We start from the raw sequence: 25,439 nt of genomic DNA, 5'->3' as shown, positions 1-25,439 counted from the left end.
ATGCAAGTGTAGAACTCTTACTGCTACATCTGGTAAAATCTTGGTAAAAACAGCAATTATAAATTACTATTATACAATTATATGCTCTATAAAAAGCATTTATTTTGAAATGTATGGTGGAGATTTTTAATACACCAACAGACATGATAGATATGATAGAACAAATAAATAGGCTAAATATTAATTATATTTTGCGCAAAGCTTTCATAGTACGAAAGGCTCCAAAACAAAGCTGCACAAAAGCGCTTATGCGCATGATGATGTGCTTAAAGCAACATGAAGTCACGGGTGAGCAGCGCTACACAATGAAAAGTTCATAATGGAACAAAGAGAACATATATTGTGTGTGGGCAACACTGAAATTATTGCATCTATCTAACAATTAACTGAACCTTTTTCATCAGTTTTAAATTCCAGTTACTGGGTGAATGATGAGTTTTATTCAGTCGCTAATTCAGTCATCTCCTCTGATTACCACACCATTCAGAATCACCAATAAACTCCAGTTAAACACAGTTGTTTTAAACAAAAGCCTACATTTATGTTCAGATTATGCACAATAATGGGAACACTGGAACATTTTGAAAAGTGCTAACTGTCGTAACTGAACACGACAAGCTGTTTGAAGATGAAGCATGACTGGCAGCCGCAGCGGAGAGAAGAGTTTCCGTGAACTTAAATTTAACAACGTAATATATTACTGTCTGTTCCTCAAATAAAGCAATTTAATGGATTCAGAAGACTTGGAATATAATGCACTAAATCTAGTCCAGTAACAGCCATGGGTAACGCAATAGTATCGAATTTGGATCGGTTCCGTACTGCAAAAAAGAGTACAGGACTGGTTATCTGTAAATTAATCAGAACTTAATACTGAGGTCTGTATGATCAAAGATTTTCAACATATTTTCCACTTATGTAGAAAAGTGGAACATTTTCTGCAGTCTCTTTACATGTGTCTAAGCCGTGTTTCTTTGTTCATTTTATCACTTTGTTCTCATTGTTCATCTCATTACACAGGCTTTAGAAAGGAGTTGTTTTATACTTTTCAAAAATATCTGAAGAATTTGGTGAATGAAATCAAAAGATAAACAGTCAAATATGACAGTTTTGTAGAAATTATCTTCTTTTTTCAAAGCAATAAAATGACCTTGAAAATAATTGCAAAGTTTAAGCCTGACCTGCACATTAAAGTGAATTTACTTGTCATTAATGTAAAACCAACTGGCCTGTTTTTGTTGTAGCATCTATGGACAGTGCTAAGAAGCTATGAAAATAATTTTCTCCAATTGTACTGTCTCTGCCTGTCCTCAAAGAGGATCATATCGATCAGTGTATCGAGCTCTGAAAGTCCTATTTAGTTCACACAGACGCTCACCTAATGTCATCCCATTGATTGCCAGCAAGTCAGCATGTTCTACATCAAACGTTCAAATATGCTGGGATGTTTGAATATTGCAAAAAGTATATTCTTCTCAGCGTGTTTACTTGTGCCAGGGGCATGAACATTTCCACCAACGCACAAATCAGAGGGAATCGCGTTGAAGTTGTTACCAGATAAACAGCAATCACGGCCGGACAAAAGAGATGATAATTGCAGCTGAGTCCATCAAAACGCATATCAATGGCATTTGAATGAGTCTTATCTGCAGAAAGATTTCAATGTATCTGATAATTGCAGAAACAAAGAATCTTTTGTGTTTTAATTGGGCTGCCGTGTGGGTCTGGGAAGAGAGACTCAATCAGTAGGCCATCGAGGGACTCATCCTACGTGCTGTCAGTCAAACGCCCCTCTACACGATAAAACGGCCAGATTAAATTGCCTTCTCTGCTGCTAAGAATTAGGGTGGGCTGAAAATGCTTTTTTTTTCCTCATATGAAAGGCTCCAAAGAGAGAACTGATCTTCAGTGAAATAACTTGGCTGCGAGAGATGGAATTGCAGGAAACAGGATTTTTATGAAAAATGCCTCACGCCGTCATGGGTGTCAACAGACATTAGTTATAACGCTGGGGAATATGAAGTTGTTCTGATGTAGAGGAACACTGATGTCAGGTAGTCATAAACATAAACATTTAGTTTTATGATTTGCATTTGAAGTCTACTAAATGAAATATTTAAATGAGAATTCTCACAAAACCAAACCTCTCCATGCAATTATAAATAACTAGTTAGGTTGTCATTTATTATCGCTGCTGTGCCCAAATGTTCAATGCAATTTGTCTTATTTTTAAAGATAAATTGTGCCACTAAACTTTGCCTATGATGCCTTAATAAATGTATACCCTTTCACAATTAAATATTTATATGATTTATGGATAATAATATGGTATTAACATATCTGACATTGACAGCACACTTTCTACTAAGGTCTGTGAATAAATGAAAGCTTTAGCATAAGTTCTGCCAGGAAGACTCAATTGTTACGTCACTTATTACCTTCTCATCTATCCAATCGTGTTCTAATACTTGTAGTATAAAAGATCGGTACTTACACATGTCTGAGTTCGCAGATGCTGATGCCTACATTCACCTTCATCCTCCCCACCAACCACCTCCCAGGGGGTCGGCTGCGCCCCTGCCTTCGTCTTCAGGCAGGAAATACAGATTCCGTTACCCTCGGATTACGAGCTACGGGCGGGGCCTATGCCAAAGAACTTTATAAACTTGCTTGCTGGGCTGTTAATAAATGTATGCTTTGTTACGTCATTTTACCTCCCGAGTCTTTCTGGTAGAACTTGTGTTATATGCTAGCACAGAAAGTTATGCAAAGGTTTGTATAGTTACCCTGTTTGACCCTACCAGATGCTGTAAATTAGAGCTTAAATTCTCTGCCCGAGCCCGAGCCCGGACTCGACCCGACCCGACCCGAGCCGAAATTTCCCGCCACTGTCCTCGGGTCGGGTCCGGCCCTTGATAAAGCATGTCACGTGTCATGCGCAGCGTCTCGTCCACTCGCACTCGCAGTCTCGCACGCGTGACGCATCACACCTGCTGTGCGTGCTGTACTATTCTGTTGCTATTCTAAGTTGCTATTCTAAGTGCGACATGGAGCTTGAAGAAGCAAAGAAAAAAATTAAAACAGGAGAATTAACTTTGAGCAAGTTTGGAGGAAAATCGGAGGTATGGAAACATTTTAAACTAGTCGTGGGGAGTGACAACATATATGTTGGCTTTGTCTCGTGCATTAAATGAGGCACGCTGCTCGCCCAAAAAAACGGGGGACTTCGACGATGAACAGACACATGAAGCAGTCTTGCCATGACAGAAATTATAGTAGTCAGCCTCAGGCCTCAATATCCTCTTTTGTTACTTTTCTGATCCATTCAACTATTTCTGAATAAACAAACAACGCAGTTTACATGCTTCTTCCTTGTCGCATTAGGCCTATTCATTAAGATAATAATTAATGAATGCACGCACAATTATGAACTTGATAAATGTTAGATATGTTTTACTATGCACAAACAAGTGCCTTTCAACTTACATGTGCAAAATTCAGAATTAAATGAATGTGCTGCAATTTGTACAAAAAAGAGTCTGTAGTGTTTTAGCCATTAAATAAGCACATAGTTTCAAGTTTGTTAAAGGGATAGTTCACCCAAAAATGAAAATTCTGTCATCATTTACTCACCCTCAAGTTGTTCCAAACCTGTATGAGTTTCTTTGTTCTGCTGAACACAAAGGAAGATATTTGGAAGAACGTTTGTAATCAACAGATCTCGGTCCCCATTGACTACCATAGTAGGAAAAAAATATACTATGGTAGTCAATGGGGACCGAGATCTGTTTGGTCACAAACATTCTTCCAAATATCTTCCTTTGTGTTCAGCAGAACAAAGAAACTCATACAGGTTTGGAACAACTTGAGGGTGAGTAAATGATGACAGAATTTTCATTTTTGGGTGAACTATCCCTTTAAGTTTTGTTTTGAAGAAAGCTTTTCTTTAAAGTGAATTTCGTTTAGTATAAATTGTATCTTAATTTTAATACATTTTTCATCAACCAATTGCCTGGATTTAATACATAAAAAGCAATATAGCAGACAACATAATCATTACATGGAGTCGCCGGCGCGCCGCGGTCACTTACACCATTTGAAACTCGTAACACACGCTGTCACCGAATTTACAAATGCACATCTTGCTTGTTGCTCACACACATATTATGTTGAAATAACAATATGTTGAAGTAACATTATTAATTATAATTAATCTTTAAGAATATTTGATTGAATGCTGAATGTTGTGCTTGTTCAATTTAGCAATTTAGGGATCGACCGATACAGATTTTTTTTCATCAGCCTTAGCCGATGACCGATACGGGCTGCCGATTTTCTTGGGCCGATATTTGGAGCCGATACTGCTTTTGCTCACTCAATTTACATCATAAAAATGACACAATGATGATAACAAATGTTACAAGTCTCAATTTAAAAAAGGAACATTTATTGAACTTAAAAAAACAATATTTGACAAATATTAAAAACATGTGAGGTAGAACAAGTAAAAAAAAAAAAGTTATTTAAGTTATTTAAAATAAATATTTAAGCATAATTCAAATTCTGAAAATAAATTCTGAAAATAAATATTTAAGCATAAATAAAATAATTACAATATTGCACACAGTAGCAACAAGCAAGCAGCATAATAAAGTGCAAACTGTACTATACTTCATTTTAAAAGTAACCAACTATTTACAACCTAGTCATTTAATGCTTAGGCCTAAATTTTAGTGCAGTTAACTTAATCTCTTGTAGAGCAAATGGCTTTCCTAAGAAAATGGCTTTTCCTCCATTTTAAACAAAACAAAAACGATTTTAAACCAAATAGATTCTCAGTTTATTATGAAGTAGGGACTGTTCACATATCGCGTCTAAAACGTGTGGAAAGCACGGCCGCGCCGCTTTCTCCTTTCTACAAGCGCTTGCGCTCCCGTGGCGTCTGTCGTTGCTATGCAACCATGAACTGCGCTCTCCATGATGACGAGGAAGTAAGGATTTATTTCTAGCCCTTTACGACTACATAATATATTTATGGAGATGAGAAATAAAAACCCGCCCTGTCCAGCTATGATCAGCTGTTCGGCCGAGCTTTGTTGTCATGGAAAGGTCAGGTGTGTTTTTTCACATGACCTGCATGCGCTTGCGGCATTCTGAAAAGTTTAGATGTTTTCATCTCACCACGTCATAGGAGCGCCTGGACAAACGAGCGCGCTGCATCGCATGCGTGTCGCAACCGCGTCGCTTCTTTTATGAGCACACGTCCAAACCTCAGCCAGGTGGTCGCTGAATAAAACTCCCACAAATATCACGGAATCACGGAACAACGTCGGCATTAGGGCTGGGCGATATGGTAAAAAAAAAAAGATCACGATAATTTTTTTTATATCAGTCGATATCGATAATTACCACGATAAAAGTCAAATCTTTATTTCTTTCAAGTTTAAAGGCAGATTTTTGCTCCTAAGTGAAAGTTGTAGAAACCAGAGCGTTAACTGTGGTTTTAAACTACTCTTTATTGTCAGAACATATCAGGACAAACACTTGCCAAACAGGTGAACATTTCACAAATCTGAGGTAGAACATTCAAACATTTGTAATTTTTCCCTAACAAAATAAATCTCTTTATTGGACAATTTCTTAGTTTCTGCATGTGCTATTTTTTTTTTTTTTGTGGTAAAATGTAGCCTAATATTCTGACTGTTTGAGTTTTATTAAACTTAACCAGGGTGCGATTTGCGGGGGGGATGCGTGGGATTTCCCCCTTTCTGGTCAATGTATCCCTGCCTCTGCTTAATTATTTTTATCCCCCCCTCAAAGTGATCAGTGCTACTACACTAGTGGCGAGACGGATCACAAAACTTATCATGGATCCGTAGTTTGATTAAAGTCAATTTTATTTTAAAATGCGCTACTTTGGCTGGCTCTGATATAGCTGCCGCAGCCTCTCTGTTGCTCAATGTCCCGCCCACGGCGCTGTCTGATTGGTTACACCTCACGAGTAATAGCCTATCAACACTTGCGAGACGGTTGGGCAGTGGAGCTGTGTGTCGAAAGGAAGGCATATTCATCTCAGTTATATGCTGAATAATATTCAGCATATTACTGAAGCGGGAATAAACATCACAATCTGATTATCTGTTTCTATGATGACAAGCAGAGTTAGGCCCCGATCACACCTAACGCGTTTTTCAGGTTCGAAAACGCGAGGTGCACAGCTTTTACCATCACACAGAACGAGCAGTGCGCTGCGTTTTTTATGTTGCTAGGCAACCATTGAAAAAACGCGATGACGTCGGGCGCTTTTTCCGCTCGGAGTTGCTTTTTTTTCAACTTCAAAAACGCGAGGCGCAGCGGGCGGTAAAACGCGAGGCGCAGCAGGCGCATAAACAGCGCGCAGAACGCTCGCTGCCATAGGAAACCAATTGAAAACAGGCGCCTCTCACTGCAAAAAACGCATTAGGTGTGATCGGGGCCTTACGGTGCGTTTCCACTACAGCGGCAAAATTCCGCTCAGTGCCGCTGGAAACGCTGTAACGTCTCCGCTTTGGGGTGTGTCTGTTACGAGTGTGTTTAATCTAAGTTTTTTTACAACACACACACAGTATAATCATTAGAGATTCACGGGATTACATTAGAAATAGACCAGCTTTGTTTCCAAATGCACCAAGCAAAGATATCCTTTCAATTGTATACACTTTTATAATTCCAGCCAATATAACACATCCACAATGAAATATTTAACATATAACAACTGCAAACCCAGCGGGCACATTGATGTCAATTTGACGTCAAATATTAGACAAAATTTGATCAAGATGCTGCAAAACATAATTTCAAAGTCAGGTTATACATCAAGTCCTCCCAGTGGTTAATTGGTGAAAATATTAGGTTTATCCCATACTGAAATTGATTATGTAAGTATATGGGCCAACATGTTTGACATTGAGTTGACGTCAAATCAACGTCGTGTTATAGGCGTTCAGTTGACGTCATATTGACATCACATTGATATCAATGTAAATAGCAAAAAAATTTCTGTATACTGCAAAATGCATCCATTCGGCACATGTTTTGAATCATATGTTGTTTGATTTCTGCATGAAAGTGGACTTCTGTAACTTCTGTGGTTAAAAACATATAAACAACAACAACAAAAAACTATTTATAAATAAACATGTAGGCCTATGTAAATTACTGATAATGAAAGAGGTGAATAGTATTATATTTTACAAAAAATATACTGATTTGCTTAATTAAAAAAAAAAAAAAATATGCAGCATTTTTGCTGTAACCCCACATAAAGTATGTGTATATCCTTATTTTTTAATATAGTTTAAAATTAAAACACATTTGCCATAATTGATAATGAAATTGTAATACCAAGTATATACAGTATTACAAGTTACAACTACATGTTAATTTATGGAAAATTGACTTTTTTCATTAAATTTTTCATAGTGAACAGGTCATATTGTTCCTGTCCATACAATGCCCATTCATATTCTCTATTCCTAATACCACCTGTAGATGGCGCCTTTTTCACATTCTCGATCGGGTTTTTCTGCAGCTGAAGAATGGACTACAATTAATTAATTTATTTTTGTGTGCAATTTGATGCAAACCTAGTATGACATAATGTTATACATGTATACACGGGAAAAAAAAAAAAAAAAAAAATTGGAGGATTTACGACTTTGATGACCGTTGAAATGCACGTCATCACGTCTTGCGTACAACACAGAGGCTAGTGGCAGTGCGCGCTGTGCGGTGAAGTCAAGTCGAAGCAACTCGACAAGGTTGGCGCTTTTATCAGGTGAGTAATAAACATCTCATTAAATAAAACATAATTGAGTAACTTTGAAAACTTAGAAGATTGTGTTTTGATTAAATATGTGACGTTGCAATGAGTATTTTGTTCTTTTTGGTGAATTGAAATTTCCCGCCAGTTAATGTACGTTACTGTGAAGGATTCTGAGGTAATTTAACAGAGTTAGATCCATTAAGCAGGTAACTATTGTTTTTTTGAAATGTCTTTTTTGAAATGTCACGAGTAATGTTAGTTTTACAATTTTTGTTCGTACTAATAAAAATGCCCTAACATTTGAATCTCTTTACCGATGCGATTCGACAAAACGCAACATAACCAATTATAGTTCAAAATTGTGTCCACTATATGCGAAATTAACATGACGTACATCATTGTTATGTCTTTATCAGTGCAGTTGGATCGTTGAATCGTCGTATACTGTACACAACGAGTTCGCCAGTACACATTGCGTTCAGAACAACGACTTGCACACGAATGACTCATTTGAACCGCTTCATTTAAGCTATTGAACTTTTCAGTCACTATAGGGAATATAAGAGATCATTGAATCATTTAAAATGAACCACAGAGAATGCAAGATGTGAATGAGTTTTGATCATTTAGTAAGACTGGTTAATTCAGTTGGCCATTGTGGGCTGAAAAGTTAGTTGAAGATGATAAAAAGCGTTATTTGATAAAAATAAATAAATAAAAAAAAAATAAAAAAAAATCCTGTTTGGTTGAATAAGTAATGTTTTATATAACTTATAACTTAATAATAGTCATTTTCATCTAATTTTATTAGAAATAATAATAAGTTGAAGTCACTTTGGTTAAGGCACTTAAAGGTACGGTTGGCCTAAGTCAAGATCAGGATGACACCACCTCCGCCTCATTAGGTAATGTCTACTGTTATTTTCCATAAAACGCAACAAGCTAAACAGCACAGACAGTTATCACCAAAATAAAAACACATAAAACACTGATCCAATGTGATCAGCCTATAGCCTATGTGCTGTTTGGTGTAACAATGGACCGAGTTCCACATCTTTCCCCTCACCAAATACATAAATACGATTACGATTCTCATGTATTCGATTCGATTTCACAATGCGCTGCCACAGATCTTATATTATTTTATGTGACTAATTACATATTGATATTTGATATTGATACATGTACCAAAGTAATGCATGAGTCCCGCTCTTGACTTACATAGACAGGGCAGAGCTACATCAGGGTTTTTCCTGGGTCAAAATTGGTCTTCGGTGGTGGCTGACCGACATGGTCATCCACACACAGCAAAGAGTACTCTAGTACCCACATGATCCGCAAGCCCAATATTGACAATAAATGTTAAATTTAAAATAAATACAAAGAAACAGTTTGTGATTTTTTTTCTTAAAGAAAAGAAAGTAATTAAATGAACAAATATGAAAATAAAACAAAACATAGACTTCACTGTATAAATTATACATTGATACTCATTAAAGCTAAAGTTATCAGTGAAGAGCAGTGAGTGATTTTCTCTTTGCATTTTGTTGTCTTATTAGGGATAGTTCTCCTAAAAATTCTAATTATCATAATTTACTCTCTCAAGTTGTTTTAAACTCGAATAAGTTTCTTTCTTCTGTTGAAAATAAAAGTTATTTGGAAGATTGTGGGTAACCAAACAGTTGATGTACCCCAGTGACTTCCATAGTATCTCCTATGAAAGTCAATGGGGATCAGCTACTGTTTGGATAGCCACATTCTTCAAAATATTAATATTAGAAAAATATTAGAAGGAAATTAATAGAGGATTGGAACAACATTAGAGTGCATTAATGATGAGATCATTTTTATTTTTGGGTGAACTATCCATTTAAGGACAAGCGGCAAGCGTGTTTACTATAACTACTGTCTCTTTAAGAGTTGTGCGCGACGCGTCTAATATACACGCATTTGACAAGCAGATTTTCTCTCAATTTTCTCAAGTTTGCTTTCACTTTAGACATAACCGACTTTGTTTATATAAACCTTGTGTGTATTTAACAGTATAAGCACAATAAGACTCGAAAGATAACTTAGTCCAGTTTCCAGGCGCTGGTAGACAGGCTTTTAGTGCATGTGAGCTTCACAGCACACGTCAGAACAGCGCATCAGCACACGAATTAAATGTTTAACCGACAAGGCATTAAAGCACATGCAAGTTATGAACTGCAGTGTCCCGTTCCGCTGCGTTAACATTTATGTGAACATATGGCGCGTTGTTTAGTATGTTGGGAGGCGCCAGAACAGATATAATGCACGATTCTACGATATTTCTTCAAAAGCAGATCGTGGAGACATTTTAATCATCCACGATCAAAAATCGTCATATCGCACACCCCTAAAAAACCACTTCAAACTGGATAGATTTTTATTTTTTTTTGCGTTTATTTAAAGTTATGTCAGCTGCATGTGCGGAATGCTTGTCACAAGCTGTAAGAGAAGATAAGGCAACTTTTTTTGACTGCAATTCACACCCAGCGCTAATTCAGCAAAAATATTCTCCGAATGCACCACGTGAAACATGGATTCGGTCTTCCGACCTTTAGGATCAGTTGATTTTGATGCGAGGGAGAGAGCAAAGACAGAACTGAAGACGGAGAGTGCGCGCGCGGGGGTGGGGTGCTGTGATCGTTCTCTCCATCACTCCGTCAGTAGCCTGCTTCACTCACAAAACCCAATTACTGATCAAATAAGGCTTTGGCGGGACAAAAAATCGTTTTGGCGGCCGCCCAAAAATTTTCAATGTAGGAAAAACCCTGTACATAGGCAGTCGTTCGGATTTTTTTTAATGTAAATTATTTTTTTGTAAACACCAAAAAACAACAGCAATATATCGATGAATGCCATCAGAAAACCAGCAGTAGGCTATAATCGATTATGGTCTATTACTGCTGAAGTGTCCATGTCTGCATTGCGATGCATCGTAAAAATATTTATTTTTAGCACCTCTATATGCTAAATTTAATTTATCGTTTAAGTGTCTATAGATGGATAATACAACTAACGTATTTAAATACTAACAAGGAAGTTAAAGGTTGAAGCAAAAAGTTCAGTATAGATTTTATTTATTATTTGTTTGTCTGTTAATTAATGATGGTATTCCTTACTGCTGAAATGCATGATCATTTGTTTTAATGCTTAAAAATATAACAAAGGCCCATGCATTGTCATTATTCCACAACATCTTTGTAAATATATGTAAATGTTTTAGAGATCCATATGGACTCCTCTTATTTTGCAGCTACTTGTGATGCTAAATAATGGCATACCACAGAAACTGGAGGAAACGTCATGCTGAAGTGCTGTCTCTTGCAGATGATGATTCAAATAGCAGTGATGCAGATGGGTTACTGAGGGCTCGGTTCAGTGAGGATGAAACTGACTCTTTGCCACCTTCAGCCGATGGCAACATTTCAGATTATGACTCTGATGCATTAGTGCTGTCTTCTGACACTGACTCTGAGGTTGCTGACTATTTGTGTGATGATTCTGCAGAGGAAACTGCTCCTGATCTGGGAGAGGAAATTGCAGCATGGGCAGCTACCAACAAATGCAAGCGATCTGGACTAAATGAACTACTAGATATTCTAAGGCGCCAAGGACATCGCCTCCCCAAGGATGCCAGAACCCTGCTGAAAACCCCTAAAAGAGTGGAAGTAGTTGATCTGTGTGGTGGACAATATGCCTACTTTGGTATTGCATCAGGAGTTCTAAAGGTTTTATCCCAGAATCCTGTTTTCCATGAAGACCGAATAGATCTGTGCTTTAACATTGATGGCATTCCATTATTTAAATCATCAAGTCTGCAAATGTGGCCAATCCTGTGCAGTTTCCATGATTTTGCACCCTTCATTGTGGCACTCTTTTGTGGAAAAGCAAAACCCAGCCCAGTTAAAGATTACCTCTCTGATTTTCTACAGGAGTTGCAGCAACTTATGCAAGATGGCATAGTCCATGGAGAGAAAGCACTGCAAGTGACTGTAAAAGCCTTTGTTTGTGATGCACCAGCTCGATCATTCCTGAAATGCATTAAGAATCACAATAGCTACTTCGGATGTGAGCGCTGCACAGTTAAAGGCACCTATGTGGGACGAGTTGTTCTTGGTGCTACATCGCCTGGTGTTGTTGCAAGGTCTGAAGCAGATTTCAGTAGACTTGCCTACAAAGACCATCAAATTGAGAAATCCCCACTGACACTAGCTGGAATTCCATGTGTTCGGCCATTTGCATTGGACTACATGCACTTGGTGTGTTTGGGTGTAGTTAGGAGAATGCTTCACTACATGCAGAGAGGACCCCACACATGCAGACTGTCATTTCAGCAAAGGAGTGACATTTCAGATAAACTAAAGGCATTGAATGGAGAACTACCTAGTGAGTTTGCACGGCAACCTAGGACTTTACTGGAATTGGACAGATGGAAGGCTACGGAACTTAGACAGTTTCTCCTTTATACTGGACCAGTGGTTCTAAGAAAAGTGGTTTCACATGCTGTATACAAACACTTTCTTTCCTTGATGGTTGCGGTGTCAGTCCTGTTGATTTCGGATGATGCAGACCGTAAGGAACACTTAGACTATGCCAGAGAGCTACTCATGTACTATGTGAAAAAGTGTGAGGCTATATATGGAAACACCTTCGCTGTATACAATGTTCATTCACTAATTCACTTACCAGATGATGTGGAACACTTCAACTGTTCACTGAATGGGATTTCATGCTTTCCATTTGAGAACTACCTGCAGACTCTAAAGAAAATGGTCAGACAATCTCGCAATCCTATAGCCCAAGTTGCCAAGCGTCTAGCAGAACTAGAAAATTCTACAAAATCTAGGCCTTTTACCAAAGAGAGCTTTACTCGCATATCCACAAGGCCAAGAGATTGTTGTTTCATCCTTCAGAACAAGGACTATGTCTTTGTGAAGGAAATGCATGAAGGCGGCACCTTGGTTTGCGATGTGCTACGTCAATGCAACACAGAGAGTTTCTTCACTGATCCTTGTGATTCTAAACTGCTCAACATCGTCCGTGTTAGAGATATCAGTAGAACTACACGTCGACTGATCAGCAAACAGCAGTTGATTCGTAAAGTTGTCTGTCTGCCAGCCAACCCTGGTGAAGCTGACACAGGATTTATTTTGTTCCCCATGTTGCATGAAATAGAACGTAACTGAATTGTAAGTATATCACTGGTATCAACTAATGTTTTTAACTGCTCTTCCATTATCTTTGTGAGGTTGTGGAGGTTGTATATGATGCTTGTTCTGAAAGTGGAGGGGAAAATGCTGCCCTTATATAGATTGCATGCAGCATCTTCAGAGAATGATTAAGCTGACCAGTTGTTACAACTGCAATAATATAGCTTTCCTGTAGCTTAGTGGTAAGAGCATTGCATTAACAATGAAAGGTTGTGGGTTCGATCTCAGGGGATTGCACATACCTATGTATAAATGTATAGGATAATGCAATGTAATATACTACTGTCTCATTTACTACTGATTTGTTTTGATTTTTGTATAGGTACATGATGTGGGTCAGGGCGGTTTGGAAAGAGCCAAATGGAGAGGAGGAGGGAGTCATCCCAGAGGTTTGGGTGAAGGACAACATGGTACACTGGCCACCAGGGGCTAATGTAACTAAAGCAGCTAAAGAGATGCGAACGCCAACAAATAGCTGGAAAATGTTTCCACTGCTGAAAATCAAATTCAAGTCAAGTGAGTTAACATCCATTTTTAAAAGCGAAATTGTTTTATCTACTAATCAAATCAATGAAGTAGTGATCGACAGATATATCGGTCGGCCGATAAATCGGGCCGATATTTGCGGGTTTGACGTGTATCGGCATCGGCCGATACGCGGCTGCTGCGTTCGCCGATAGTTTTTTTCCTGGCATTAATTACAGACAGGCGTCTGCAGGCAGCTCTGTGTTGCTGGAGACGCTGCAGTTCACGTGCAGCCCATGCACTGCCCCTCCCACACTAGCAGAGTGCTGGAAACCTCTTCAAGACAGCGGTTAGTTTTAAAATTTCAAAGCATCTTTTTAACTGTTTGACTTAGCTGAAATACACTTTGAAAGTGGAAACACGTTGCTCTATATGTGCGTGCAACTATAGCTAAGCAAGTTTGTAGGTCCAAATGGAAAACGCGAATGCCTCATCTATAAAACTGCTTGTCATTGTATTTAGGGAGCTGCAAATAGCTAAGTTTGAGGCTATCCATATGCATATGGCAGCTGTTACAAACACTGGTCATAGGATTAAATAATGCCGACGTTGTTCTGTGATTCCGTGATATTTGTGGGAGTTTTATTCAGCGACCACCTGGCTGAGGTTTGGACGTGTGCTCGTAAAAGAAGCGACGCGGTTGTGACACGCACGCGATGCAGCGCACTCGTTTGTTCCATAGACAGTATATAAACGGTTTGTCCCATAGACAGTATAAACGGTTTGTCCAGGCGCTCCTATGCCGTGGTGAGATGAAAACATCTAAACTTTTCAGAATGCCGCAAGCGCACGCAGGTCATGTGACAAAAAACAACTGACCTTTCCATGACAACGTCGAAAGCTCGGCTGGACAGGGCGGGTTTTTATTTCTCATCTCCATAAATATATGTAGTCGTAAAGGGCTGGAAATAAATTAATCCTTACTTCCTCGTCATCATGGAGAGAGCAGTTCATGTTTGCATAGCAACAACAGACGCAAGCGCTTGTAGAAGCGGCGCGGCCGTGCTTTCCACACGTTTTAGACGCGATCCCTAATTCATAATAAACTTAGAATCTATTTGGTTTAAAATCGTTTTTGTTTTGTTTAAAATGGAGATCACGATTACATAGATCAGGCAACTACACAGAATAACATGTTCCAGTCAAATTATTTTATTATGCTTAAATATTTATTTTCAGAATTTATTTTCAGAATTTGAATTATGCTTAAATATGTATTTTCAGTATTTTCAGCACTGAACTTTTTTTTCTGTTCTAACTCACATGTTTTTAATATTTGTCAAATATTGTTTTTTTTTAAGTTCAATAAATGTTCCTTTCTTAATTGAGACTTGTAACAGTTGTTATCATTATATATTATATACGTGTCATTTTTATGATGTAAACTGAGTGAGCAAAAGCAGTATCGGCTCCAAATATCGGCCCAAGAAAATCGGCAACCCGTATCGGTCATCGGCTAAGGCTGATGAAAAAAAAATCGGTATCGGCATCGGCACTAAAAAATCCATATCGGTCGATCCCTACAATGAAGGTATTAAAAGCTTGTTTGTTTTCTATTTACTTCAGATAATCAGGAAGTGTGTGAAGCATTCGACCAAACAAGTACTGCAGAGCTCAGTGAGGAAGAATGTGGTCCTGTCAAGAGGGTATCAAAGAAAAAAATATACCCAGGGTTTATTTTAGGTACAGAATACTTGCTCATTTTGACAGGGCCCTAGTTTCTGGTGCTGGAGCATAATATATGTTGTGATGCTATGTATGGTAATTATACTGTTGTTTCTCCTCTTACACAGATGAGAATGAGGATGAAAGCCGGACGAAGCGGATTGGTGGGTTTTTGGAACAAAAATATTCATATTTCAAAAGTTACAAACTCAAATCAGCAGCTTCCGGTAACAGCGAGTCTACATTGACCTCCATTGTAGAAAAGGAAACTACAATGCAAGTCAATGTAGACTCGCTGGAAGCTGGTGCACTTCTTCCAGCCAATTAGAATAGAGTATTCAGAGAGACCATGGTATAAGTAAGGAATAATTGATGACAAGCCGTTCAATTATACTCATATAATGCACACTCGAGGTAATGCTGCCACGACGCACATCGAGTGTGCATTTTAAGTATAATTGAATGGACAGGAGTCAATTATTCCTCTTATACCATGGTTGCCATAACACAAAACATTGTTTAAGTGTTTAATTTCAGATTATAATAAATGTTGCCCTGCGGTAGGAAAATCTGACAGGGTAGGACAATTTGAACACCGGTACAGCCCCGCGAGCGTAAGATTTTGCTTTGCCGATGCAGCTCGTCTTTTTCTTGGTCTATCTCTGTGGCAACCGGCAGAAAACAGCAGCACATATTCAACAAAACAGCGTTTCCTGAATTCTGCCACTGTTACTGACTGCCTGGGCATATGAACAACATAACGTTCACACTAAAGCCTACATCGCATGATAATGTTATAAGGCATATTTTCCATTATTATTAATTATTGTCTGCTATCTGTTTGTTTTAATCGGCATCGGGATATTTGCAAGACTTCTGCGATATACGATAACATTGTCACATTGCCCAGCCCTAATACCTATACTGTATGTGTATATACAGTGAGGAAAATAAGTATTTGAACACCCTGCTATTTTGCAAGTTCTCCCACTTAGAAATCATGGAGGGGTCTGAAATTGTCATTGTAGGTGCATGTCTACTGTGAGAGACATAATCTAAAAAAAAAAATCCAGAAATCACAATGTATGATTTTTTTAACTATTTATTTGTATGATACAGCTGCAAATAAGTATTTGAACACCTGCGAAAATCAATGTTAATATTTGGTACCGTAGCCTTTGTTTGCAATTACAGAGGTCAAACGTTTCCTGTAGTTTTTCACCAGGTTTGCACACACTGCAGGAGGGATTTTGGCCCACTCCTCCACACAGATCTTCTCTAGATCAGTCAGGTTTCTGGGCTGTCGCTGAGAAACACGGAGTTTGAGCTCCCTCCAAAGATTCTCTATTGGGTTTCGGTCTGGAGACTGGCTAGGCCACGCCAGAACCTTGATATGCTTCTTACAGAGCCACTCCTTGGTTATCCTGGCTGTGTGCTTCGGGTCATTGTCATGTTGGAAGACCCAGCCTCGACCCATCTTCAATGCTCTAACTGAGGGAAGGAGGTTGTTCCCCAAAATCTCACAATACAATGTCCCGGTCATCCTCTCCTGAATACAGTGCAGTCGCCCTGTCCCATGTGCAGGAAAAACACCCCCAAAGCATGATGCTACCACCCCCATGCTTCACAGTAGGGATGGTGTTCTTGGGATGGTACTCATCATTCTTCTTCCTCCAAACACGTTTAGTTGGAATTATGACCAAAAAGTTCTATTTTGGTCTCATCTGACCACATGACTTTCTCCCATGACTCCTCTGGATCATCCAAATGGTCATTGGCAAACTTAAGACGGGCCTTGACATGTGCTGGTTTAAGCAGGGGAACCTTCCGTGCCATGCATGATTTCAAACCATGACGTCTTAGTGTATTACCAACAGTAACCTTGGAAACGGTGGTCCCAGCTCTTTTCAGGTCATTGACCAGCTCCTCCCGTGTAGTTCTGGGCTGATTTCTCACCTTTCTTAGGATCATTGAGACCCCACGAGGTGAGATCTTGCATGGAGCCCCAGTCCGAGGGAGATTGACAGTCATGTTTAGCTTCTTCCATTTTCTAATGATTGCTCCAACAGTGGACCTTTTTTCACCAAGCTGCTTGGCAATTTCCCTGTAGCCCTTTCCAGCCTTGTGGAGGTGTACAATTTTGTCTCTAGTGTCTTTGGACAGCTCTTTGGTCTTGGCGGGTGGACAGGTGTCTTTATGCAGCTAACGACCTCAAACAGGTGCATCTAGTTTAGGATAATAAATGGAGTGGAGGTGGACATTTTAAAGGCAGACTAACATGTCTTTGAGGGTCAGAATTCTAGCTGATAGACAGGTGTTCAAATACTTATTTGCAGCTGTATCATACAAATAAATAGTTAAAAAATCATACATTGTGATTCTGGATTTTTTTTTTTTTGATTTTTCAGTGGACATGCACCTACGATGACAATTTCAGACCCCTCCATGATTTCTAAGTGGGAGAACTTGCAAAATAGCAGGGTGTTCAAATACTTATTTTCCTCACTGTATATATATATATATATATATGAAGAGTTCAGATGCAAAAGCCTCTAAGTGCCATCTGAAATTTTCTTCTAAAATGATCATTTTTATCAAGCTCATATAATTAAGTTCAATAATGTCACTTAAATGGCAATGCAAATGACCTATTATTTGTCATTTAAGTGAAATTACTTAACTTAAACATACAAGCTTTATAAAAATTATTATTCTAGAGGAAAATTTCAGATGGCACTTAGAGGCTTTTGCATCTGAACTCTTCATATATATATATATATATATATATATATATATATATATATATATATATATATATATATATATATATATCCAGATCCAAAACGGTGTATATATTTGCTGCCAATCCTTCATCTTATTGTTACATTTGGTTGTCTTTCCTCCCTCAGGTCTGTCCTTTCCAAAACCACCAAGGATTCGAGAAATTTCTAGCCAGGTATTAGGATCAGAAGAAAATGATTATAAATCAAGGTCCAGGAGTCCACTCCATGACTCTCTGCTCCAAAGTTCTCGCTCTCTACGCCAGTGGTCCCACACTCCCAGCCACAGCACTGTACGCCAACAGTCCCACACTCCGCACCACAGCACTTCACGCGAGAGGTCCCACACTCCATGCCACCGGTCCAAATCTCTGACTCAAGGCACCCCATGCCAGCGGTCCCGCACTCCACGCCACCGGTCCAAATCTCCGACTCACAGCACCCCACGCCAGCGGTCCCGCACTCCACGCCACCGGTCCAAATCTCCGACTCACAGCACTCCACGCCAGCGGTCCCGCACTCCACGCCACCGGTCCAAATCTCCGACTCACAGCACTCCACGCCAGCGGTCACGCACTCCACGCCACCGGTCCAAATCTCCGACTCACAGCACTCCACGCCACTGGTCCAAATCTCCGACTCGCAGCACCCCACGCCAGTGGTCCCGCACTCCACGCCACAGCTCTTCACGCCCACGGGACAGCTCTCCACACCAGCGCTCCAGCTCTTCTTATGAGTGCTCCCAAAGACCAGCTAGGGGGAACCAGCACAGAGAGGGTGGAGAGCTATTCCCATTAGATAATGGAAGTAAGTATACCACCTCATATTCTTACTGAAAGTGGTATTTTTTGCAAATGGGACATATTTTTCATTCCAATTTGACTTTCAGAATTCCAAAGGCGGGTCCTTTATCTTCTTTCTGATATTCGGGCAAAGCTGTCAGAGGTGGGCCAAAACCGTGAGCCCCCAGAGTCTCAGTTCCACCTTGAGAAAATGAACAGCAGGCGTGAGCTAAAAAATCTGGAAGGGCAACTGGCCGTTGAAGAAAAGAGGAATGTGATGGTCAGTATAACTGTGCCAGGCCAATACTAATACTGTTTTTTTTTTCTGTGTTTCTGATGGTGAAAAAAATAAAAATTCCAAAATCTTTTCAGGTGTCTCGGTTAGTCAGGATTGGGGGTGCAGACCTTGAGGACTGTGTAAAAAATATGATGAAAAGGTAAATGATACCATGCTTTGGTGCATTTCTCAGATGACTCATGAGTTCATTCACTCAGACACGCAGAAGAGCCAGATGGCATGTTTAAATAACAGGATTCGGTGTCCACAAGCCCGGATCTGCTTATATGGACTCAATGCAGCCGGACAACAAGTTTCAATCGCAAAATAGACTAAAACTAAGTAAAATAGCAGTGTGCCAAAACGTTTCACGGTACGGTACGGCTTGCTTAGGCTTGCTTTAAATTGGGACCAAAATTCTGATTGGTCAATTTTTTGCTGCATTCATTTCATCAGTTTTGCTGTGTTCATTTCAAAAGTTCCGCGTTCGTTTTCAGGAGGAAAGCACTAATTGCAAATGGGGGTGTTTTCAGAGCACCCCTGTTTCACAGTTAACAGTCTGTCTTTAGGACACCCCTCTTGTTTTCACTTCTTTTGGATTAGCCTAACCCACTGGAGAAGAGAGACCGATTGAAGAAAGTAGGCTACTAGAAGGTTTGCTGATTAATGCTGAATATTATTTATTTAATTGTGAGTGTGTTTCATTCACAGTCAGTCCTCTTCTACCATGTCAACAAAGACATCGACAATGTGGCAGCATTTTTCTTTTAAATAAAAAAAGTAAAAAAAGTCGAATGAAAATTTTGCAATCAACACTTTGCACATCACAGCTCGACGACAAACATGTCATATCAACTAAAAATGGTAAGGTAACTTGTCTGCGTTAGGTTGCCCCGTCTGTTTTGAGTCACTTTATTTTTATTTAATATTTTTTGGAGCCTAACGCACAGTTGCGCTGTGCCCACTGTTTGTATTAGCTTTGAGCCTATGCTTTATTTTTCAGTTATGCACTTTATTTCGTTTCTGCTCTTCATCTGGTTTGTTTAATAAATATTATTTTTTATTAAAGTGGACATGCCTTTTGTGTTTAAGAGTAAACGCTTTTAGGGCTGCATAATTAATCGAATTTCTAATCGCGATTACGATTACGGATGTCACGATTACATAATCGTTCAAAGCCGCATTTACAAAAGAAAATCCACTATGCGTGCATTTAGAGCATGTTATGTTAGGCGACTGAGAGGCGAATCACAACTACTTCAGAAAACCCTGCACAATAGGAACTACCAGGCAGTGACGTAAGTGTACGCTGAAATAATAAGTCTTTAACCTCAGAAAAACGGACTTTCATGTCAGCCGTTATGTCATGTCACTCTTCAATTACACGGGCAAATGCGGCGGCGCGTGCTGTGTATCACTTCACTGTATATAAAGTGCAAAAGAAACTACGAGCATGCAACGTCATTACGTTGTAAATTAGTAAGTCACGGAATAAAAGTAAAATACCAATAAATCACGTTACTGGTACGTCGTGTGTTAGCTGAGATGAGAAAGATTTGCATGCAGGGATGATTTTTATTCTATTCACCAGTAGCAGTTTCCATGTTTCATTAACAGTTCTTGGTGTATTCACCATGGTAACTGTCGTTTCCATATTAACCCCAAAATGCTACTTTATTTTCATTTTGTGTTTTATATTAAATGCCTGTGGTGGCTCATACCACAGGGTTCGTACGGGTGCTTGAAATCCTTGAAAGTGCTTGAATTTTGATGTGTTTTCAAGGTTTGAAAAGTGCTTGAATTTTGGATAAAATGCTTGAATTTGTAACTGTATTTCTTTCACAAGAAATATCTTTCTGATGAAATAGTTCTTTATTAAATGGAGAAAAAAAATGTAGCCCTTCAGAATCAGATACAGATTGATTTGCGTTACGCTGGCCAGAGCAAAAGTAGGCGGAGTTTTCATTTTGATTTCTGCGGTTGTTTGGATGCACCGTTTTTATTGGCCACGCAGCGGCAACAGTTGAACTATTTTAAACTTTGACCGCGGCGTGCGCGCAAGCTCGTTGAGCTCCGCTTTGGTCCGAGTCGTGCGGCACAAGTCATTGAAATATATCGGTTTCATTTCATAGCGCAGCGTGGTCCGCGTCCTATCTGAAAGGGCCATTAGTGACTGAGAGTACTTGGTGTGATAATGTAATGTAAGTATTGCATGTCCGTTATGTCACGTTCATTTGTGGAATATGCAGTGAACATTGCCAAAATTACAGAACTGTAACGTGCAAATTAACCTGCAAACGTTAGCCCAGTAACAACAGTCGTTGATTGCTGAACCGAAATCAGTCAGTGTCATAAGTAGTATACTGTTACTGTAATGTTTAGTATGGCCCTATGCAATACAATTTACCAGATTGCATCACATATACTTAGTGATACATTTTGAAGAATAACACTTGTGATTGGCTTAAATATTAGGGCTGCACAATACAGTATATCGAAATATTGCAAATGTATATATTACAAAATGCATAATTGCATATCGCAACGGCTTGCAATAACTGGGGTCATGAACAAAAAGACAAAGAAAATCACTCACTGCTTTTGGCTGAATAGGCTAACTTTTGTAGCTTTAATAAGAATCAGTATATTTAATTCATGCAGTGAAAACTAAGCAGTGTTTAAGTTAATTTGATAATTAAGTTAAGATCATTTAGATAAAGATAATTGAAGTTAATTTGACACACTTTAAGCATTATCGTATCGCATATTGAATATCGCATTATTTAATGAGTTATCGCATATCTCATTTTTCTTCAATATCGTGCAGCCCTCTGCTATTATGAAACATTTGTCTGTTTATCTCTTTTGATGTGATAAAAACACTAAATAACAATTTATGTGTATATGTTAAGTAAAGGGGGACAGTACTGTGTGTGTTAAAGGGGGGGTGAAACACTCAGTTTCAGTCAATCTCATGTCAATCTTCAGTACCTATAGAGTAGTGAATTTGAATTTGCCCTGAAGAAGACCATGTTGGTCGAAACATGTTGGCATTTTTAATGGTTTAAGCCACTATTAATAAAGGCTTTTTAACTTTTTTCCTTCTCCTCCTTGGATTTTTTTTGAGTGCCTGGGACTTGTTTTACTTTGGATTTGTTCCCCTACCCCAAGAGCACCTATCACAGACTCTTACTCTACCTGAGCGCCTGGTTGAACTTTTTACAATCCTATAGAGTAGTATTGCATCCTTCATATCTCCAAAAAGTCTTTAGTTTTATTATATTTATAAAAGAAAGATAGGCTGTACCGAGTCTTTCCGGAAAAAAAACGAGCAGCTGGAGGCGTGCCGTGTGGGCGGTGCTTAGGCGCCGATAGCTAACAACACACAGTCATTTGAAGCAGTTTTACTCACCACCTGCGGTTTCAAATGCACGACCGTGAACCTTTATCGTTGGGACTGCTCCATCCTTAAGCATTAACTGCTAGACGATTTGCAAACTGTTTATAAAATAATCATCGTCGAAATTCAGGGAATAAACAAGAACACTTGCACAACTCCGTTGAAGCTCTGGGAAAACAAACTCCATCCACTGGTCCCTTAATGCTGGGTTCTTTGGAAATCTGTGCAGGGTTGTCATGCCCTGGCAACCAAAAACACTCTTCTTTGGTGACGTTGTTTATTTCTTCAAATCCTGTGACTAGTGCAGTGGAAAAGCAACCGAGCTAAAGTGAACCGAGCCGTACAATGCAGTGGAAGAGCACCAATAGATCGCTTTCAGCCTCAGGGTGGGCGGAAATGACAAAAATCTATTTCACGGAATGAGTAATTTTATTTTACGGTAAAAATATATTTTACGGTAACAATTTCTTATTATAATTCTAAATCTTATACCTAATTTTTCGTCATGCTCTGACAAACACACATAACAGTAAATTATACTTCTGCATAATGTGTCTCTTTTTACTACAAAAATGTGAATTCTGCCAGTATTCAGTCTCATACACACAGATACAGATTCGGGCTACGGTCTACAGTCGCCTACATAGGCGAAATTTGTTTGACATTTCTAATGGTAAACACAGCCATGTTGAAGACTGCAGTGATATTTCTCATTGATGTTATGGCAATCCACTCTGCTTATTGTTTTTGGAGAATGTTGCACTCCTGTTTGTCATTGTGCACGAAACTTCATGCCAATAAATCATCAGAAATTTTGCTGACTTGTGCTGACTCAAGCGGCCTCTTTACGTTCGTCCTAATGCCTGTTAGTTGTCCATGGATTTGCCTATATTTGGCGTTTAAAATGGAAACGTCTTTAGACATAGAAATTATCAACATTAATTTATAATTATGTAAACATTCTTTACAAATGTATTTAAATCCCTAACGCCGCCTTCACACTGGCAGTAAAGCGTTCTAATCTCTCCGTCATTTTTGTTCTACTCGCTTCCGACGCTTTTCAACGGTGTAGTACGACATCCGCCGGGGGTGTATTGCGTTTTACGGAGCTGATTTCAACTGCCAGTGTGAAGGCGGCGTAACACCAGTTATTTTCTGCAAACTATTTACAATTATATTCCATCAAAGTGTTTAATGCAAGATACATATTGATAGTTCAAAGCGATAACTCCTTCCATGGTGGAACATTCTTCTGTCCGGTCAACCACATCTCTCACAACATTCAAAATGAATACTTGACAGCAAAACACACTAACCCTTTCTCTTTCTCTCAACATGTAGTGGTCTAGCTTTTCTTAAAACCAGTAACTTTGTATTAGCACCTACTGTATTATTTCTCCTGTATGACATATCGCTTATTGCTTCCTGAACTCTTTGTGTTTTGGATAAAAGCATTTGCTAAATGACTAAATGTAAATATAAATGTAAAATCATTAGAACCCATTATAATTCTAAATTTTGTGCGAATGCACCACACAAAAAAATCAGATGTGGGGGTATAATTTGTAAATCAGACGAAGTCCGTAGATAATACTAATCTGAGCAGTGCACTATTGTTGTAGAAATGTTGATGATGATTCAGGAAATGCACCAAGTGATGGTGAAAAACTGTAAGACATTCCTTTTCTGCTTGAAGGCTCAGCTGTTCTGGTCACTTAGTTGTATTGTTCAATAATCTTAACAATTAATGATTACTGATATTACTTGGTTGTCTTTTTTCTTTTGTCAGAGTTCTTACCAACAGATTAATGGCAACAATGAACATGGACGGCTCAGGGGTGAAGAAGGCCTTTGGAAAAACACGGCTATGCCGTGTTATAATAGGTACTACATTACTTTTTTTATGATTAGATGATGTACTGTTGTATCTATCCAGTGTTACCCATTGTGCGGCAAACTTTTAGCCATCACAGATGCACAGTGGCAATACTGTAGGGGTGTAACAATTAATTGTGCAATTATTATGCTCAGTTTCTCAATAAATTACGGTCAAATGCTGCCACATCCAAAAGCCAGAGGGCACTCTCATGCATAAACTCAAAATATGCAGTTGTTTATCTACAAATTTTCAGACAATATTAAAAGCACAGGTTTTAAATGTGTGAATTGTTATACCTATGCCACCTTTAGTTAAGATGGGTAGCACTTATCATCAGTTTAATTTTTCATACGAAAAACGAAAAGTTGGACGTTGAAAAATTGGATTCAGTTTTTCAGTTTTTCTGCTGTTGCAGCTCACTTAAAAAGAATGGTGAGGAGGATCACTGAGCCACTAGATGGTTATCCATGCTTATTTAAAAAGTTAATTACTTTGTGGATTTACAGTACATGTACAAGTGATGCTTGCTGAAAAATGTATGCTGTATTTTAATGTCTTAAAATGAGTGCTAATTGTGGCTTTATATTCATTAAGGTGCTGTACAGCAATCGAAACCTTCTGCGTCAGAGGCCGAAATAAAGAAATACATGGGCAGCTATCTCCGGTCTGCTCCTGATAGATATGGGGGTATGGGACGGCAAAAGGGGAAATCGGCCGTTGAGGTCTGTTCAGACTCTGAATAAGTAGAATGCACCTATTGTTTATCTACAATGTTTCTGTTCATTAATTTGTTTATCTACGAAACAAATGACAAAACTGGTTTTATTTTAATTTAACTTGCTCTTTGTTTTTAAAGGTCTTGAGAGCTTTGATGTAAAAACCTGTAATATGTAAAATGTTGTCGTGATGACACAAAATGTAATGCAATTGTTCATCAATTAAGATTTATATCAGATTAAAATTTATATATAAAATTCTGATATAAACCAGTGGATTTAATAAAACACGTCTTGCATTTAATACTGTTTTGTCATTATTCTTGTGGTCTAGAATAGGACATCAATGTGTTAAATCAATAAAAAAATGCAAA

General features: G+C 38.7%; 2 protein-coding genes across 11 annotated transcripts in view; one reads left to right on the top strand and one right to left on the bottom strand.

Annotated features, from left to right (window-relative positions):
• Window positions 1-25,439, bottom strand: part of ptprua (protein tyrosine phosphatase receptor type Ua) — a 480,983-nt gene that overhangs the window by 325,572 nt on the left and 129,972 nt on the right. The gene's annotated exons all lie outside the window — the stretch shown is intronic.
• Window positions 10,682-25,333, top strand: LOC311299838 (uncharacterized protein). 2 transcript variants are annotated; one of them, XM_084423711.1, is made up of 9 exons: window positions 12,916-13,020; window positions 13,364-13,557; window positions 15,133-15,249; window positions 15,360-15,395; window positions 18,141-18,818; window positions 18,901-19,073; window positions 19,166-19,230; window positions 24,260-24,354; window positions 24,944-25,333. In XM_084423711.1, the coding sequence occupies exons 2-9, from the start codon at window positions 13,368-13,370 to the stop codon at window positions 25,090-25,092; spliced, it is 1,503 nt and encodes a 500-aa protein (XP_084279837.1). In that variant the 5' UTR covers window positions 12,916-13,020; window positions 13,364-13,367; the 3' UTR covers window positions 25,093-25,333. The 2 variants fall into 2 exon arrangements, with proteins under 2 accessions (XP_084279836.1, XP_084279837.1); XM_084423710.1 differs by lacking the exons at window positions 15,133-15,249; window positions 15,360-15,395; window positions 18,141-18,818; ... (2 more) ...; window positions 24,260-24,354; window positions 24,944-25,333 and having other exon boundaries at window positions 10,682-13,020; window positions 13,364-13,469.

Source organism: Rutilus rutilus (assembly GCF_951802725.1).
Source record: "Rutilus rutilus genome assembly, chromosome: 11".
NCBI classification, from domain to species: domain Eukaryota; kingdom Metazoa; phylum Chordata; class Actinopteri; order Cypriniformes; family Leuciscidae; genus Rutilus; species Rutilus rutilus.
The sequence above is the reverse complement of the archived record's forward strand: the minus strand, read 5'-3'. Positions and strand labels throughout refer to the sequence as shown.

Bases quoted from the DNA above. Each gene is read 5' to 3' on its own strand.
- LOC311299838 (XM_084423710.1), top strand. From the start codon at position 11,104: ATGGCATACCACAGAAACTGGAGGAAACGTCATGCTGAAGTGCTGTCT.